The 20,063-nt window shown below is 43.5% G+C and overlaps 1 protein-coding gene across 1 annotated transcript in view; it reads right to left on the bottom strand.

Moving 5' to 3' along the window:
* cetp (cholesteryl ester transfer protein, plasma) overlaps window positions 1–16,873 on the bottom strand; it is a 59,144-nt gene extending 42,271 nt beyond the window's left edge. The window contains exons 1-5 of the mRNA XM_061919902.1: window positions 16,720–16,873; window positions 11,944–12,231; window positions 11,739–11,853; window positions 3,615–3,746; window positions 1,138–1,208 (exon numbers count right to left, since the gene is read on the bottom strand). Of these exons, the coding sequence (XP_061775886.1) occupies window positions 1,138–1,208; window positions 3,615–3,746; window positions 11,739–11,853; window positions 11,944–12,118 (493 nt within the window). The 5' untranslated portion in view covers window positions 12,119–12,231; window positions 16,720–16,873. The remainder of the gene's footprint in view (window positions 1–1,137; window positions 1,209–3,614; window positions 3,747–11,738; window positions 11,854–11,943; window positions 12,232–16,719) is intronic.
* Between the last annotated feature and the right edge of the window lie 3,190 nt (window positions 16,874–20,063).

The raw sequence follows: 20,063 nt of genomic DNA, 5'->3' as shown, positions 1-20,063 counted from the left end.
CTATTTAAACATAAAAGTGTTTGATTGTGAGGCATTAAAAGCCACAAAATGCAACGGGTCCATCAGACCCACAAACACTGGCTGAGTAACAACAATATGAACGTTGCACGGTAAATTTCTCTGCCAGTTTCTGCATCCCACTGGGATTCTTCTTTTGTGTTTCTGCACCTGCGGTTCCCACACAAGGTTGCAACATTGTTTGTCAACACTGTCTGCTCTCATTTTCTCACACATTTGACCCTCTGATGTTCTGTGTACCTCCACTCTGTCCTCCTCATGTCTAAGCCTGCAGTGTGTGTGTGTGTGTGTGTGTGTGTGTGTGTGGAACACAGAACATCAATTTTTACACTTGTATTAGTCAGTTTAAAAAGGGAAGGGTTTTTAAGCCTTTTTTAAAAGCATTCACAGTCTGTGGTGCCCTCAAGTGGTCAGGGAGGCCGTTCCACAGACTGAAAGCGGCGGAGCAGCAACCCCGGTTTCCTATTGTTTGTAGCTTTGTCCTCGGAGGTTGGCCTGTCCGGAGCGGAGATGTCGTGTGTTCCATCCATCTATTTTCTACCGCTTGTCCCTTTCTGTTTTGTTGAGCGTGCATTACATGGCTGGTAACTGTTACCTGGTACATAGTGGGGGAGTGGTTGCGTGTGGTGCACAGAACATCAATTTCCGGACATCTTATATGTAATAGAAATGTGTAGGGGGGTGTATGGTGTGTGGTCATTAAATATGTTATCTGATATATGTTCTTCACAGAAAATGAGCCAAAGTCAGTGAGTCTCAGTTTGAAAAATTAATTAATTGTATCATGGGGCGGTTTAGCTCGGTTGGTAGAGTGGCCGTGCCAGCAACTTGAGGGTTGCAGGTTTGATTCCCGCTTCCGCCATCCTAGTCACTGCCGTTGTGTCCTTGGGCAAGACACTTTACCCACCTGCTCCCAGTACTACCCACACTGGTTTGAATGTAACTTAGATATTGGGTTTCACTATGTAAAGCGCTTTGAGTCACTAGAGAAAAAGCACTATATAAAAATATAATTCCCTTCACTTCATTTTTTTTTTTAATAAAAAATGAAAACGGGTCCCACAGACCCGAACACCACACAAGGGTTAACTTAATAAAAGAAAATGAAGAAATACTCACAAAGTTTCGGATTGATTTCAAGGTCAATCTGAGACTCGATCTCAAAGTTGATTGATTGGTTAACGTTGACACTGAAACACAAAACGTCAAATATTTCAATATTTCATGTCTGTTGCCGATACACACAAAAATACAGTAGATTAGTTGTTGGTTACTTTATGACAACACCCGCCAAAAGCAAATAACAAATCGTTAAAATTAGAGATGTCCGATTATATCGGACTGTCGATATTATCGGCCGACAAATGCTTTATAATGTAATATCGGATATTATCGGTAGCAAAATTATCGGTATCAGTTTCAAAAAGTAAAATTCATGACTTTTTAAATCGCCACTGTGTAGATGGACGTAGGGAGGAGTACAGAGCGCCAATAAACCTTAAAGGCACGGCCTTTGCGGGCCGGTCCAGTCACATAATATCTAGGGCTTTTCACACACAGAAGTGAATACAAGCATACTTGGTCAACAGCCATACAGGTCACACTGAGCGTGGCCATATATAAACAACTTTAACACTGTTACAAATATGCACCACACTGTGAACCCACACCAAACAAGAATGACAAACACATTTCGGGAGAACATCCGCACCGTAACACAACATAAACACAACAGAACAAATACCCGGACACCCTTGCAGCACTAACTCTTCCGGGACGCTACAATATACACCCCCCCATACCCCGCCCACCTCAACCTCCTCATGCTCTCTCAGGAAGAACATGTCCCAAATTCCAAGCTGCTGTTTTGAGGCACGTAAAAAAAAAAAAAAAATGCACTTTGTGACTTGTTGGTATTTTTTTTTTCCATAACTTGAGTTCATTTATTTTGGAAAACCTTGTTACATTGTTTAATGCATCACAACAAAATTAGGCATAATAATGTGTTAATGCCACAGCTGTGTGAATCGGTATCGGTAACTAAGATTCAGACAATATCGGGATATCGGCAAAAAAAGCAATTATCGGACATCTCTATAAAATTCCATTCCTTTTTTTTTGAGGTGGTCAGTCATAACTTTTTTTTTTTTCCGGACATTGTGAGTTTTGGTATTAGTGTTTCTGAAAAAAAAAGACCCAATCACACATACTGTACCCCCAATTTTTACAGTTAAATAAATGTGTATGAATAATTTATACACACATACACATAGGCTCCCCTGTCAATGTGGCCCCCGAGTCAAAATTTTTGCCCAGGTCTGCCTGCAGGAGCAAAGGTCACCGCCTCTGTCTGTGGTGCTGAGGACCAGCACCGGCGGATGGGGACGGGGCATGTGCTGACGGCGAGACACAGCTGACAGGTGATTAGATTTCCCAGGTGGTACGTGTTAATCTAACCATCTGTCGTCTTTAACGGTAGGCGGCCGGGAGCAGGAGGGAGAGAGGATACGGACGTGACTGAAAGGTCATGTTCTGCTGGAGAAAGACTTTTGAATAAAATCTATGCACGTTAAAACTTTGTTAAAACTGCAGGCTTGGCTCCTGTGCCGTGTCTAGGTAGCAACTTCTACAATTATTGTAACATCTAGGTTGAATATGATGTTCTTTCTGCCAAAAATCTAATGAAAAAAACATGTTTTTTTCCGAAAAATATTTGTAGAATTTGCGTGACGGTGAATGCTGAGTGGCACTATGCACTGTAGACCAGAATGATGGTTTCATCAGTCCAGGATCTTCAGCTCTCACTGGATCGGTTCGCAGCCGAGAGTGAAGCGACTGGGATGAGAATCAGCACCTCCAAGTCCGAGTCCATGGTTCTCGCCCGGAAAAGGGTGGAGTGCCATCTCCGGGTTGGGGAGTAGACCCTGCCCCAAGTGGAGGAGTTCAAGTACCTTGGAGTCTTGTTCACGAGTGAGGGAAGAGTGGATTGGGAGGTCGACAGGCGCCTTCAGTAATGCGGACGCTGTATCGATCCGTTGTGATAAAGAAGGAGCTGAGCCGGAAGGCAAAGCTCTCAATTTACCGGTCGATCTACGTTCCCATCCTTACCTTTGGTCCTGAGCTCTGGGTTATGACCGAAACGACAAGATCACGGGTACAAGCGACTGAAATGACTTTCCTCCGCCGGGTGGCGGGACTCTCCCTTAGAGATAGGGTGAGAATCTCTGCCCTCCGGGGGGAACTCAAAGTAAAGCCGCTATTGCTCCTCCGCATCGAGAGGATCCAGATGAGTTGGTTCGGGCATCTGGTCAGGATGGCACCCGTACGTCTCCCTAGGGAGGTGTTTAGGGCACGTCCAACCGGTAGGAGGCCACGGGGAAGACCCAGGACACGTTGGGAAGACTATGTCTCGTGGCTGACCTGGGAACGCCTCGGGATCCCCCAGGAAGAGCTGGACAAAGGGGCTGGGGAGAGGGGAGTCTGGGCTTCCCTGCTTAGGCTGCTGCCCCAGCGACCCGACCTCGGATAAGCGGAAGAAGATGGATTGACCAACGAACATTTGGACAGTATGGAGTTAGTTCTGCGGACATGCTCACACCCAGCTGCCGTATCCGTAATGGATGGTCCCGGTGAAGGCGGCGGAAACGTTGCTTATCTCCATGGCGATGCCTTCACCGGCACGGAGATCAAAGGAGCTTCGACCGATCGTCAGGTTGTGAATCTCCAAACTAAAAGGAAGGGGAGAAAAACACAACTGTAAGGCACACTTTCTTTTGCCTCGGAAATAAAACGAATCCATGCAGGATAAAAATCAATTGAAATCTTTCTTTAATGACCCAAAGTGTCCTGCACATTGAATGCATATTTATTAAAGACTATTTAAAAGTTGAACTTAAACTATCCTGAAGTCTGCCTACAGTTTGGGAACAGTTGGTAATGGTTATCTGTGATGGGGTGGCGACTTGTCTAGGGTGTACCCCGCCTTCCGCCCGATTGTAGCTGAGATAGGCGCCAGCGCCCCCCGCGACCCCGAAAGGGAATAAGCGGTAGAAAATGGATGGATGGATGGTAATGGTTATGTACAGTAAAACCTTTCATGAACTCAATTCACCTTAAGGTTTATTCCTAAATATATATGTTCTACATCTTAGATGAAGAGAGCGGTTATTGCTAGAACAATTTTATCTAAGTTATCATAAAAAACTTTGTGTTGAAATGAGTTCCCGGCGAGAAGCAAAAACATGTCTTTGAAGCTACCAAGAAGAAGGCTTGTAAAACTCCACTGTGGAGGGGGGGAAGCAACATGAAGGGGTTTCTGTTTCTGTCATGTATTGTAATCAACAGGAAAAGACCGGCGTGACCCAAGAACTACAAAGTGGAGAGGAAGCAGGACTAGACTCCCCCTGCAGGTATAGTCTTTTTGAACTCTTATTTTTATTGAACCAACCTTTTCCTTTGAACTGTTCTGTAATCAAAGGCGATGGCTGTTTACGACCCCCGTCCCTTTGGAAGAAGCTGTTGCCATGTTGTCAGGGACGGTCCTAATAAAATAAGGAGGCGTGCGATCTTTTGGCCGAGCGTAATGACACCGTACAAGTGTATGGTTATACGTTTCTCCTCACTGAGCCAAACTGAATTCTGTTGCTCTTTGATTCTTTGCTTCTTGTCTTGTTTAATAGATGTCATCAGTGTTTGAACCTGATATTCCAACACGTCTGACGATTCCGGCAAGAGTGAGTGAAACCAGAGGACCATGGCAACCAACTCCTGATTGAGTAACTGCTTTTCTTCAATTCAGCTGGAATCTGATGACTGATGGAAAACCGAGGACAAGAGGAAGGAATGCAGAGTGCAGTGAGTCTCTGTTTAATTCCTTGCTTCTTGTCCTGTTTAATAGAAGTCATCAGTGTTTGAACCTGATATTCCAACACGTCTGACGAATCCGGCAAGAGTGAGTGAAACCAGAGGACCATGGCAACCAACTCCTGATTGAGTAACTGCTTTTCTTAATTTCAGCTGGAATCTGATGACTGACGGAAAACCGAGGACAAGAGGAAGGAATGCAGAGTCTCTGTTTAATTCCTGTTTAATAGATGTCATTGGTGTTTAAACCTGATTTTGGTGTTCATAGTAAACAACAAAAAAATAAGGTTTGGGGTATTGTTTACTCTATACGCATGCATTTGTCAAATGATGGCAAAGGGCACGCATTGTTGTGGGTTTCCTCAACGTCATATTCATCCCTAATGGAAAAATCGAATCAGTGGGAGCAAAAAACTCTGCCATTTTTAAATGTTTTTTTTGTTTGTTTTTTTGAGTCATCAGCTTGAAGCGTCCCTCTGTCTCTGGCTCCTTCGTTGTTATGCGTCATGAGTGTGCGTGCCATCCATCTGTCCATCCATTTTCTATCGCTTGGGTTGCGGGGGGTTGCTGGAGCCAATCTCAGCTGCATTCGGGCGGAAGGCGGTGTACACCCTGGACAAGTCGCCACCTCATCGCAGGGCATGAGTGTGCATGCGATTTTGCTCACTAGTTTCTTGTTATCCAATGACCTGGATAAATGACAGCATCCATACATAAGGAGAAAATCCATGCTGATTGGTTGGTGTTCGTATGATGAGTCACAATTGGCTAAGGTTAGCGCGACACATTACGGATTGGCCAATCAGTGGCAAGAAACCAGGAAGCAAAATCATAACAGTCACGCACTCATGTCACATGGGGACGAGGGAGTCGGAGACAGAGGGACGCTTCAAGCTGACCACTCCGAAAAACAAGTAGTTGAAAATGGCAGAGGTTTTCTCTTTCGCAGATAAGAATTGTCCTCTTTTGATGAAGACGATGGCAGGAAACCCACAATAATGTGTGTCCTTAACCATAATCTTAACTGCTCTCTTCGTCCAAGATATCCAACTCAACCCCCCCACACTCCAACCCCCAGGGGAAACCGGATGCAACGGATGTTGAGTGGGTCTAGCATAATATTGTGAAAGTCCAGTCCATAGTGGATCTAACATAATACTGTGAGAGTCCAGTCCTTTGTGGATCTAACATAATGGTGTGAGAGTCCAGTCCATAGTGGATCTAATATAATAGTGTGAGAGTACAGTCCATAGTGGATTTAATATAATAGTGTGAGAGTACAGTCCATAGTGGATCTAACATAATAGTGAGAGTCCAGTCCATAGTGGATTTAATATAATAGTGTGAGAGTACAGTCCATAGTGGATCTAACATAATAGTGTGAGAGTCCAGTCTACAGTGGATCTAACATAATAGTGAGAGTCTAGTCCATAGTGGATCTAACATAATAGTGGGAGTCCAGTCCATAGTGGATGTAACATAATAGTGTGAGAGTACAGTCCATAATGGATCAAACATAATAGTGTGAGAGTCCAGTCTACGGTGGATCTAACATAATAGTGAGAGTCTAGTCAATAGTGGATCTAACATAATAGTGAGAGTCTAGTCCATAGTGGATCTAACATAATAGTGGGAGTCCAGTCCATAGTGGATGTAACATAATAGTGTGAGAGTCCAGTCTACAGTGGATCTAACATAATATTGAGAGTCTAGTCCATAGCGGATCTAACATAATAGTGTGAGAGTCCACTCCAGAGTGAATCTAACATAATATTGACAGTCCAGTCCATAGTGGATCTAACATAATAGTGAGTGAGTCCAGTCCATAGTGGATCTAATATAATACTGTGAGAGTACAGTCCATAGTGGATCTAACATAATAGTGAGAGTCTAGTCCATAGTGGATCTAACATAATAGTGGGAGTCCAGTCCATAGTGGATGTAACATAATAGTGTGAGAGTCCAGTCCATAGTGGATCTAACATAATAGTGTGAGAGTCCAGTCTACGGTGGATCTAACATAATAGTGAGAGTCTAGTCCATAGTGGATCTAACATAATAGTGAGAGAGTCCAGTCCAGAGTGAATCTAACATAATAGTGAGAGTCTAGTCTATAGTGAATCTAACATAATAGTGAGAGTACAGTCCATAGTGGATCTAACATAATAGTGAGTGAGTCCAGTCCATAGTGGATCTAATATAATAGTGTGAGAGTACAGTCCATAGTGGATCTAATATAATAGTGTGAGAGTCCAGTCTACAGTGGATCTAACATAATAGTGAGAGTCTAGTCCATAGTGGATGTAACATAATAGTGTGAGAGTACACTCCATAATGGATCAAACATAATAGTGTGAGAGTCCAGTCTACAGTGGATCTAACATAATAGTGAGAGTCTAGTCTATAGTGGATCTAACATAATGGTGTGAGAGTACAGTCCATAGTGAATCTAACATAATAGTGAGTGAGTCCAGTCCATAGTGGATCTAACATAAAAGTGAGTGAGTCCAGTCCATAGTGGATCTAATATAATAGTGTGAGAGTCCAGTCCATAGTGGATCTAATATAATAGTGTGAGAGTACAGTCCATAGTGGATCTAACATAATAGTGTGAGAGTACGGTCCATAGTGGATCTAACATAATAGTGTGAGAGTCCAGTCCATAGTGGATCTAACATAATGGTGTGAGAGTACAGTCCATAGTGAATCTAACATAATAGTGAGTGAGTCCAGTCCATAGTGGATATAATATAATAGTGTGAGAGTACAGTCCATAGTGGATCTAACATAATAGTGAGTGAGTACAGTCCATAGTGGATATAATATAATAGTGTGAGAGTACAGTCCATAGTGGATCTAACATAATAGTGAGTGAGTCCAGTCCATAGTGGATCTAACATAATAGTGAGTGAGTCCAGTCCATAGTGGATCTAATATAATAGTGTGAGAGTACAGTCCATAGTGGATCTAACATAATAGTGTGAGAGTACGGTCCATAGTGGATCTAACATAATAGTGTGAGAGTCCAGTCCATAGTGGATCTAACATAATAGTGTGAGAGTCCAGTCTACAGTGGATCCAACATAATAGTGAGAGTCTAGTCCATAGTGGATTTAACATAATAGTGGGAGTCCAGTCCATAGTGGATGTAACATAATAGTGTGAGAGTCCAGTCTACAGTGGATCTAACATAATAGTGAGAGTCTAGTCCATAGTGGATCTAACATAATAGTGAGAGAGTCCAGTCCAGAGTGAATCTAACACAATAGTGAGAGTCTAGTCTATAGTGGATCTAACATAATGGTGTGAGAGTACAGTCCATAGTGGATCTAACATAATAGTGAGTGAGTCCAGTCCATAGTGGATATAATATAATAGTGTGAGAGTACAGTCCATAGTGGATCTAACATAATAGTGTGAGAGTACGGTCCATAGTGGATCTAACATAATAGTGAGTGAGTCCAGTCCATAGTGGATCAAATATAATAGTGTGAGAGTCCAGTCCATAGTGGATCTAACATAATAGTGTGAGAGTCCACTCTACAGTGGATCTAACATAATAGTGAGAGTCTAGTCCATAGTAGATCTAACATAATAGTGAGAGTCCAGTCCATAGTGGATCTAACATAATAGTGAGAGTCCAGTCCATAGTGGATGTAACATAATAGTGAGAGTACAGTCTATAGTGGATCTATTATAATAGTGTGAGAGTCCAGTCCATAGTGAATCTAACATAATAGTGAGTGAGTCCAGTCCATAGTGGATCTAACATAATAGTGGGAGTCGAGTCCATAGTGGATTTAATATAATAGTGTGAGAGTACAGTCCATAGTGGATCTAACATAATAGTGTGAGAGTCCACTCTACAGTGGATCTAACATAATAGTGAGAGTCTAGTCCATAATGGATCTAACACAATAGTGAGAGTCCAGTCCATTGTGGATGTAACATAATAGTGAGAGTACAGTCCATAGTGGATCTAACAAAATAGTGTGAGAGTCCAGTCTACAGTGGATCTAACATAATAGTGAGAGTCTAGTCCATAATGGATCTAACACAATAGTGAGAGTCCAGTCCATTGTGGATGTAACATAATAGTGAGAGTACAGTCCATAGTGGATCTAACATAATAGTGGGAGTCCAGTCCATAGTGGATGTAACATAATAGTGTGAGAGTCCAGTCCATAGTGGATCTAACATAATAGTGTGAGAGTCCAGTCTACGGTGGATCTAACATAATAGTGAGAGTCTAGTCCATAGTGGATCTAACATAATAGTGAGAGAGTCCAGTCCAGAGTGAATCTAACATAATAGTGAGAATCTAGTCTATAGTGAATCCAACATAATAGTGAGAGTACAGTCCATAGTGGATCTAACATAATAGTGAGTGAGTCCAGTCCATAGTGGATCTAATATAATAGTGTGAGAGTACAGTCCATAGTGGATCTAATATAATAGTGTGAGAGTCCAGTCTACAATGGATCTAACATAATAGTGAGAGTCTAGTCCATAGTGGATCTAACATAATAGTGGGAGTCCAGTCCATAGTGGATGTAACATAATAGTGTGAGAGTACACTCCATAATGGATCAAACATAATAGTGTGAGAGTCCAGTCTACAGTGGATCTAACATAATAGTGAGAGTCTAGTCTATAGTGGATCTAACATAATGGTGTGAGAGTACAGTCCATAGTGAATCTAACATAATAGTGAGTGAGTCCAGTCCATAGTGGATCTAACATAATAGTGAGTGAGTCCAGTCCATAGTGGATCTAATATAATAGTGTGAGAGTACAGTCCATAGTGGATCTAACACAATAGTGAGAGTCTAGTCTATAGTGGATCTAACATAATGGTGTGAGAGTACAGTCCATAGTGAATCTAACATAATAGTGAGTGAGTCCAGTCCATAGTGGATCTAACATAATAGTGAGTGAGTCCAGTCCATAGTGGATCTAATATAATAGTGAGTGAGTCCAGTCCATAGTGGATCTAACATAATAGTGAGTGAGTCCAGTCCATAGTGGATCTAATATAATAGTGTGAGAGTACAGTCCATAGTGGATCTAACATAATAGTGTGAGAGTACAGTCCATAGTGAATCTAACATAATAGTGAGTGAGTCCAGTCCATAGTGGATCTAATATAATAGTGAGTGAGTCCAGTCCATAGTGGATCTAACATAATAGTGAGTGAGTCCAGTCCATAGTGGATCTAATATAATAGTGTGAGAGTACAGTCCATAGTGGATCTAACATAATAGTGTGAGAGTACAGTCCATAGTGAATCTAACATAATAGTGAGTGAGTCCAGTCCATAGTGGATATAATATAATAGTGTGAGAGTACAGTCCATAGTGGATCTAACATAATAGTGTGAGAGTACGGTCCATAGTGGATCTAACATAATAGTGTGAGAGTCCAGTCCATAGTGGATCTAACATAATAGTGTGAGAGTCCAGTCTACAGTGGATCCAACATAATAGTGAGAGTCTAGTCCATAGTGGATCTAACATAATAGTGGGAGTCCAGTCCATAGTGGATGTAACATAATAGTGTGAGAGTCCAGTCTACAGTGGATCTAACATAATAGTGAGAGTCTAGTCCATAGTGGATCTAACATAATAGTGAGAGAGTCCAGTCCAGAGTGAATCTAACACAATAGTGAGAGTCTAGTCTATAGTGGATCTAACATAATGGTGTGAGAGTACAGTCCATAGTGGATCTAACATAATAGTGAGTGAGTCCAGTCCATAGTGGATATAATATAATAGTGTGAGAGTACAGTCCATAGTGGATCTAACATAATAGTGTGAGAGTACGGTCCATAGTGGATCTAACATAATAGTGAGTGAGTCCAGTCCATAGTGGATCTAATATAATAGTGTGAGAGTCCAGTCCATAGTGGATCTAACATAATAGTGTGAGAGTCCACTCTACAGTGGATCTAACATAATAGTGAGAGTCTAGTCCATAGTAGATCTAACATAATAGTGAGAGTCCAGTCCATAGTGGATCTAACATAATAGTGAGAGTCCAGTCCATAGTGGATGTAACATAATAGTGAGAGTACAGTCTATAGTGGATCTATTATAATAGTGTGAGAGTCCAGTCCATAGTGAATCTAACATAATAGTGAGTGAGTCCAGTCCATAGTGGATCTAACATAATAGTGGGAGTCGAGTCCATAGTGGATTTAATATAACAGTGTGAGAGTACAGTCCATAGTGGATCTAACATAATAGTGTGAGAGTCCACTCTACAGTGGATCTAACATAATAGTGAGAGTCTAGTCCATAGTGGGCCGAGCAGGAGACCATTACGAGCGGAGACGGGTCAGCAACGCAGAGATGCCCCCTGTCGATGCACAGGCGAGCGGTCCACCCCGGTTCCCAACTCTGTACAGCCAGCACTTCATCCAAGGCCACCGGACCTTTCCCTTTTCACAAGCGAGAGGGGGGCAGAGCAGAAAAGAAAAGAAACGGCAGATCAACTGGTCTAAAAAGGGGGGTCTATTTAAAGGCTGGAGTATACAAAGGAGTTTTAAGATGGGACTTTTGATGAGGTGGCAACTGGGATAGGCTCCAGCCCCCTCACCACGGACAAGCAGTAAAAAAAAAAAATGGATGGATTGATTGACTTTCTAAAATATTTTTTGTTAACAATATAATTTGTTTGGCGCCAACACACAATTAAGGGTTATATTTCCTATTTTTGATCATTCTATGCTAAAACTCAACCCTGTTACTCTCAGTCCTGTTCCTCAAATGGGTCGTTTCAGTTCAATACACCTTTGAAGTGGTGCTATGTGTGTTTTATCACATTTAGAGTATTTATATCAAGTGTTTTGTAAATACTTTTCCAGGCCGTATGAGACCACGCCCAAAAAGGGCACCGACTTCTCGGCCTTCACGCCAGGATATCTGGCATGCTGGAACGCCGCCTCGATCACTTTGGTGGTTTTCTCGTTCACTGCGTCAACCAAGCACAAAGATGCCATCACAACTTTTTATCCTCCGTGGCTGGGATGGATAAACGATGAGAAGAAAATGGCGTACTCACAGACGACGGCTGCGGGGTAGGTGAGGCGACACACGGCGCCGGTGGACGCGTACGCCGAGTCGGCGTTTGGCAGACACGTGTCACATGACCCCAGCAGAATCAAGAGAAGGAGAAGAAGAGACGCCGGCAAAACTCCGACGATCATTTTTTTTCCCCTCCAAATGTCTTTGTTCATTCAACGACAACTTCCGGGTTTTTTCCCGAATCCTGGAACAAAATGTTGACTTCAAGCTGCTGCAAACGTCTTCAAAATTTAATTTGATCTTCGGAATCCGCCAGCTTTGATTACTGTCAGGACACAAAAAAACGACAATGTCATCAAACGTAGAAGAGAGTGACTGATTTGACTGCAATTAAGAATTCATTAAAATGCTCAGTGGAAAATTATGCAGTCTAAGAAACAAACATGCAAATGACACATTCAGTTCGAACAGAGTTTTGAACCTTTAACCTGATGACTGTGAGGCCAACATGCGAATTGTTAGGTCGGTATATCCTGATCCGTTGCCCGGATCATGTTTTATTTTAGTTGGACTCCCTTAGTTCTGTTTCAGCACCGGTTTGTGTTTTCTTGGTTGCCATGGGTGCTGATTATTTCCACCTGCCTCTGATTAGTGTTCGGGACGCTCACCTGCTCCTGGGCATTAATCAGAGGGATATTTATACCTGCTTTTCGCCACACTTAGACCCTGTTTACACTAAGCCGGCTAAGGGTATCCAGGGTAAATCACACCTAACCTTATCCGTGTCCACACACAACAATGCCACCATTTAAGACCCCCGACCCCCTCCGTCCATCGGAGCAACGTGAAAAAAAAACAAAAAAAAACGTCCATCTGGTCTCCAGTCGATCAATCAATCAGTCATCCATCCATCCATCCATCCATCTTCTCCCGCTTATCCGAGGTCGGGTCGCGGGAGCAACAGCCTAAGCAGGGAAACCCAGTCTTCCCTCTCCCAAGCCACTTTGCCTAGCTCTTCCCGGGGGATCCCGAGGCGTTCACAGGCCAGCCGGGAGACATAGTCTTCCCAACGTGTCCTGGGTCTTCCCCATGGCCTCCTACCTGTCGGACGTGCCTGAAACACCTCCCTAGGGAGGCGTTCGGGTGGCATCCTGACCAGATGCCCGAACCACCTCATCTGGCTCCTCTCGATGTGGAGGAGCAGCGGCTTTACTTTGAGCTCCTCCCGGATGGCAGACCTTCTCACCCTATCTCTAAGGGAGAACCCCGCCACACGGCGGAGGAAACTTATTTCGGCCGCTTGTACCCGTGATCTTGTCCTTTCGGTCATAACCAAAGCTCATGACCATAGGTGAGGATGGGAACGTAGATCGACCGGTAAATTGAGAGCTTTGCCTTCCGGCTCAGCTCCTTCTTCACCACAACGGATCGATACAACGTCCGCATTACTGAAGACGCCGCACCGATCCGCCTGTCGATCTCACGATCCACTCTTCCCCCACTCGTGAACAAGACTCCTAGGTACTTGAACTCCTCCACTTGGGACAAGGTCTCCTCCCCAATCCGTAGATGGCACTCCACCCTTTTCCGGGTGAGAACCATGGACTCGGACTTGGAGGTGCTGATTCTCATTCCGGTCGCTTCACACTCGGCTGCAAACCGATCCAGTGAGAGATGAAGATCCCGGTCAGATGAAGCCATCAGGACCACATCATCTGCAAAAAGCAGAGACCTAATCCTGCGGTCACCAAACCGGAACCCCTCAACGCCTTGACTGCGCCTAGAAATTCTGTCCATAAAAGTTATGAACAGAATCGGTGACACAGGACAGCCTTGGCGGAGTCCAACCCTCACTGGAAATGTGTTCAACTTACTGCCGGCAATGCGGACCAAGCTCTGGCACTGATCGTACAGGGAACGGACCGCCACAATAAGACAGTCCGATACCCCATACTCTCTGAGCACTCCCCACAGGACTTCCCGGGGTACACGGTCGAATGCCTTCTCCAAGTCCACAAAGCACATGTAGACTGGTTGGGCAAACTCCCATGCACCCTCAAGAACCCTGCCGAGAGTATAGAGCTGGTCCACAGTTCCACGACCAGGACGAAAACCACACTGTTCCTCCTGAATCCGAGGTTCGACTATCCGGCGTAGCCTCCTCTCCAGTACACCTGAATAAACCTTACCGGGAAGGCTGAGGAGTGTGATCCCGCGATAGTTGGAACACACCCTCCGGTCCCCCTTCTTAAAGAGAGGAACCGCCACCCCGGTCTGCCAATCCAGAGGTACCGCCCCCGATGTCTCAATCAGTCGATCAATGTTTATTTATATAGCCCTAAATCACAGGTGTCTCAAAGGGCTGAACAAGCCCCAATGACATCCTCAGTTCAGATCCCACATCAGGACAAGGAAAAACTCAACCTAGTGGGATGACAATGAGATACCTTGGAGAGGACCGCAGATGTGGGTGACCCCCCCACTAGAGGAGACCCGTGCAATGGACGTCGAGTGGGTCTAGCATGATATACAAACCCCGTTTCCATATGAGTTGGGAAATTGTGTTAGATGTAAATATAAACAAAATACAATGATTTGCAAATCCTTTTCAACCCATATTCAGTTGAATGCACTACAAAGACAACATATTTGATGTTCAAACTCATAAACTTTTTTTTTGTACAAATAATAATCAACTTAGAATTTCATGTCTGCAACACGTGCCAAAGTAGTTGGGAAAGGGCATGTTCACCACTGTGTTACATCACCTTTTCTTTTAACAACACTCAATAAACGTTTGGGAACTGAGGAAAGTAATTGTTGAAGCTTTGAAACTGGAATTCTTTCCCATTCATGCTTGATGTACAGCTTTAGTTGTTCAACATTCCAGGGTCTTGTGGTCGTATTTTACGCTTCATAATGCGCCACACATTTTCGATGGGAGACATGTCTGGACTGCAGGCGGGCCACGAAAGTACCCGCACTCTTTTTTTTTACGAAGCCACGCTGTAGTAAAACGTGGCTTGGCATTGTTTTGCTGAAATAAGCAGGGGCGTCCATGATAACATTGCTCGGATGACAACATATGTTGCTCCAAAACCTGTAAGGACTTTTCAGCATTAATGGAGCCTTCACAGATGTGTAAGTTACCCATGCCTTGGGCACTAATGCACCCTCATACCATCACAGATGCTGGCTTTTGAACTTTGCGCCTAGAACAGGGCTCGGCAACCCGCGGCTCCGGAGCCGCATGTGGCTCTTTGGCAACTCTGATGCGGCTCAGCTGCACAATTGCCGACCCCCCAGATTGTTGCGGGGAGATTCCGGAATTCAATGCCTCTCCTGGAGTCAACGTTCTCCAATTTTCACTCGGACTACAATATTAAGGGCATGCCGTGATGATATTACTCTTAACGTACTCTTGAACGTCATCGCGCCCGCCATTCACGGAATGCTATGAGATTGCAAGGCATACTGGGTGACACAGAGTACACTGACGGTTGTGATATAAACAACTTTAACACTCCTACTAATATGCGCCACATTGTGAACCCACACAAAAGAATGACAAACACATTTCGGGAGAAAATCCTCACAGTAACACAACAAATACCCAGAATCCTTTGCATCCATGAAACATCCTGACTATGTTATATACACCCCCCCCCATGCGTGGTTGAGGTGAGCGGGGTTTGGTTGCCGACCCCTGGCCTAGAACAACCTGGATGTTTTTTTCCTCTTTGTTCGGAAGGACACCACATCCACAGTTTCCAAAAAACTATTTGAAATGTGGATTCGTCAGACCACAGAACACTTTTCCACTTTGCATCAGTCCATCTTAGGTGAGCTCGGGCCCAGCTAAGCCGGCAGCGTTTCAGGATATTGTTGATAAATGGGTTTGGGTTTGCATAGTAGTGTTTTAACTTGCACTTACAGATGTAGCGACCAACTGTAGTTACTGAAAGTGGTTTATGAAGTGTTCCTGAGCCCATGTGGTGACATCCTTTACACACTGACGTCGGTTTTTGATGCAAAGGATATTTGATCGAAGGACTGTAATATCATCGCTTACATGAAGTGATATCTCCAGATTCTCTGAACCTTTTGATGATTTTACGGACCGTAGATGGTAACATCCCTAAATTCCTTGCAATAGCTCGTTGAGAAATATTGTCCTAAAAGTGTTCGACAATTTGCTTACAAATTGGTGACCCTCACCCCATCCTTGTTTGGGAATTACTTAGCATTTCATGGAAGCTGCTTTTATACCCAATCATGGCACCCACCTGTTCCCAATTAGCCTGCACACCTGTGGGATGTTCCATATAAGTGTTTGATGAGCATTCCTCAACTTTATCAGTATTTATTGCCACCTTTCCTAACTTCTTTGTCACGTGTTGCTGGCATCAAATTCTAAAGTTAATGATTATTTGCAATCAATTTAAACATCAAATATGTTGTCTTTGTAGCATATTCAACTGAATATGGGTTGAAAATGATTTGCAAATCATTGTATTCCGTTTATATTTACATCTAACACAATTTCCCCAACTCATATGGAAACGGGGTTTGTAAAAAAAAAATATATATCTGGGAATATCCGACGGGCCAGATTGAAAATCTTAATTGGCCGCCTTAATTTGGCCAGGTCTGCGGTTGAGAATTTCGCCTCATGTCAGTTACTGTTTGTCCTCCAAAATACGTAGAAACCAGACATTTTCAAGTGCAAAGAGTCAACAACTTGAACATGAAACGATAGAAGGTGAAATATAGCAATAACAGCGTATTAAATAATAATATTATTGTTACTCACCTGCTATTTTTTAAATATTACAATACACCAAAATGCAAATATTCCAGAGTGTCCAAAAGTACTACATAGAAGTTCCTGATAATTTGCAGCACTGGTAAATACTTGAGTGCTTTTGCTTTATTTGTACTAGCTGGATGTCACTGATTGACAGCACAACAATCCTGCTGGTCTTTGTGAGGAACTATCTCGTGTCCAAAGTGCAGCGTGGTTCTTCTCGACCATTTCCCACCCCCAAATATAAAAAATAAAGACTAAAGCAAAAAAAAAAAAAATATATATATATATATATATATATATACTTGTGTTTTATGCAGAAGTGACTATTAGAAATGTCACCACGTGAACGTTGTGTTGACAAATTGGATTTATTTATGTCGCGTTTGAACCTGCAAACAACTCCGTCCTCTCCGGGAAATCAATAGTACTCCAAAAAAAAAAGAAGATCAGAACTTTGAACTCGTCGTTTATCCTCACTGCTGTCAATTCTACGTATTAATTAAATAAAATTCGACAAGCAAAGAAAAAAGAAAGATTCAAGTTTTGATTAAAATAAAGTATTATTTACATATTCACCAGTTTAAATTGTGATCATAATTAGATTAAAACAAAAAAAAATCTCATGTATATACATCCATCCATCAATTTTCTACCGCTTATTCCCTTTTGGAGTCCCGGGGGGCGCTGGCGCCTATCTCAGCTACAATCGGGCGGAAGGCGGGGTACACCCTGGACAAGTCGCCACCTCATCGCAGGGCCAACAGTGGGGCAAAAAAGTATTTAGTCAGCCACCGATTGTGCAAGTTCTCCCACTTAAAATGATGACAGAGGTCTGTAATTTCAACTGTGAGAGACAGAATGTGGGGAAAAAAATCCGGGAATTCACATTGTAGGGATTTTAAAGAATTTATTTGTAAAATATGGTGGAAAATAAGTATTTGGTCAACCATTCAAAGCTCTCACTGATGGAAGGAGGTTTTGGCTCAAAATCTCACGATACATGGCCCCATTCATTCTTTCCTTAACACGGATCAATCGTCCTGTCCCCTTAGCAGAAAAACAGCCCCAAAGCATGATGTTTCCACCCCCATGCTTAACAGTAGGTTTGGTGTTCTTGGGATGCAACTCAGTATTCTTCTTCCTCCAAACACGACGGGTTGAGTTTATACCAAAAAGTTCTATTTTGGTTTCATCTGACCACATGACATTCTCCCAATCCTCTGCCGTATCATCCATGTATACATTTTTATATCAACTCAACTCGATCCCCTGGGAAGAGCTAGACGAAGTGGCTGGGGAGAGGGAAGTCTGGGCTTCCCTGCTTAGGCTACTACCCCCACAACCTGACCTCGGATAAGCGGAAGAAGATGGATGGATGGATGGATGTTTTCCTGAGGTGCAAAGCGACTGGATCGGACATGTCATGAGAGTAATGACATTTTAGGGTTAGGCTTGGGTTAACCCCAACCCTAACCCCCTAACCCTAATCCTAACCCCAAACCCAACCCTAACCCTAACCCTGCCCCCGTGACCCGACCTCAGATAAGCAGTAGATGATTGTCCTCGAAACTTGAATTTAAGTTACTTGCCAGGCGAAATCTTTCAAATCTCCAGATCCGTTGGTCCCACTCTTGTGGATTTGAAAAGTCAAAAGGACTCCGGTGGCTGGATGTAGAACGTGGCGCACAGTCCCGGGGCAACCACCGGAGCGTCGGGTTGCCGTGCAGGCGCTACGGCGGCTCAGTCCCCCTTGCTCATGTTGTCCTTGACTTCTTTCTCCACAGACGCGTACAAACTCTCTTCACTTGGCTCGAACTCCACATTAACTACAGGACTTCCGACACTATGTCGCGTTACTGAATAACATACTTGAGTCCAGCCGTACTTTATAACGTGGATACTTTTATTACCTCAATCACACGTGTTTCCCGCTCCGTCGTGACTCCATAGCCTGTCGACTCTGTAGTTCTCCCCACCACATACAGTGGGGCAAAAGAGTATTTAGTCAGCCAACGATTGTGCAAGTTCTCCTACTTAAAATGATGACAGAGGTCTGTAATTTCAACTGTGAGAGACAGAATGGGGGGGGAAAAAAACATCCGGGAATTCACATTGTAGGAATTTTAATGAATTTATTTGTAAATTATGGTGGAAAATAAGTATTTGGTCACTTTAAACAAGGAAGATCCCTGGTTCTCACAGACCTGTAAATTCTTCTTTAAGAAGCTCTTCTGTCCTACACTCGTTACCTGTATTAATGGAACCTGTTTGAACTCGTTATCTGTATAAAAGACACCTGTCCACAGTCTCAAACAGTCAGACTCCAAACTCCACTATGGCCAAGACCAAACAGCTGTCAAAGGACACCAGGAAAAGAATTGTAGACCTGCACCAGACTGGGAAGAGTGAATCTACAATAGGCAAGCAGCTTAGTGTGAAAAAATCAACCGTGGGAGCAATTGTCAGAAAATGGAAGACATACAAGACCACTGATAATCTCCCTCAATCTGGGGCTCCACGCAAGATCTCATCCCGTGGGGTCAAAATGATCATGAGAACGGTGAGCAAAAATCACAGAACCAACCACACAGGGGGACCTGGTGAACGACCTACAGAGAACTGGGACCAAAGTAGAGGTTACTATCAGTAACACACTATGCCGACAGGTAATCAAATCCTGCAGTGCCAGACGTGTCCCCCTGCTTAAACCAGTGCATATCCAGGCCCATCTGAAGTTGCCAGAGAGCACATGGATGATACAGCAGAGGATTGGAAAAATGTCATGTGGTCAGATGAAACCGAAATAGAACTTTTTGGTATAAACTCAACTCGTCGTGTTTGGAGGAAGAAGAATACTGAGTTGCATCCCAAGAACACCATTCCTACTGTGAAGCATGGGGGTGGAAACATCATGCTTTGGGGCTGTTTTTCTGCTAAGGGGACAGTATGACTGATCCGTGTTAAGGAAAGAATGAATGGGGTCATGTATCGTGAGATTTTGAGCCAAAACCTCCTTCCATCAGTGAGAGCTTTGAAGATGAAACGTGGCTGGGTCTTCCAGCATGACAATGTTTCCAAACACACCGCCCGGGCAACGAAGGAGTGGCTCCGTAATAAGCATTTGAAAGTCCTGGAGTGGCCTAGCCAGTCTTCAGACCTCATCCCCATAGAAAATCTGTGGAGGGAGTTGAAAGTCTGTGTTGCTCGGCAACAGCCCCAAAACATCACTGCTCTCGAGAAGATCTGCATAGTGGAATGGGCCAAAATACCAGCTACTGTGCGTGCAAACCCGGTAAAGACCTACAGTAATCGTTTGACCTCTGTTACTGCCAACAAAGGTTATATTA

The sequence above is a fragment of the Nerophis ophidion genome, linkage group LG14 (assembly GCF_033978795.1).
Source record: "Nerophis ophidion isolate RoL-2023_Sa linkage group LG14, RoL_Noph_v1.0, whole genome shotgun sequence".
NCBI classification, from domain to species: domain Eukaryota; kingdom Metazoa; phylum Chordata; class Actinopteri; order Syngnathiformes; family Syngnathidae; genus Nerophis; species Nerophis ophidion.
Note: the sequence above shows the minus strand (reverse complement) of the source record. Positions and strands in the feature narration are given on the sequence as shown.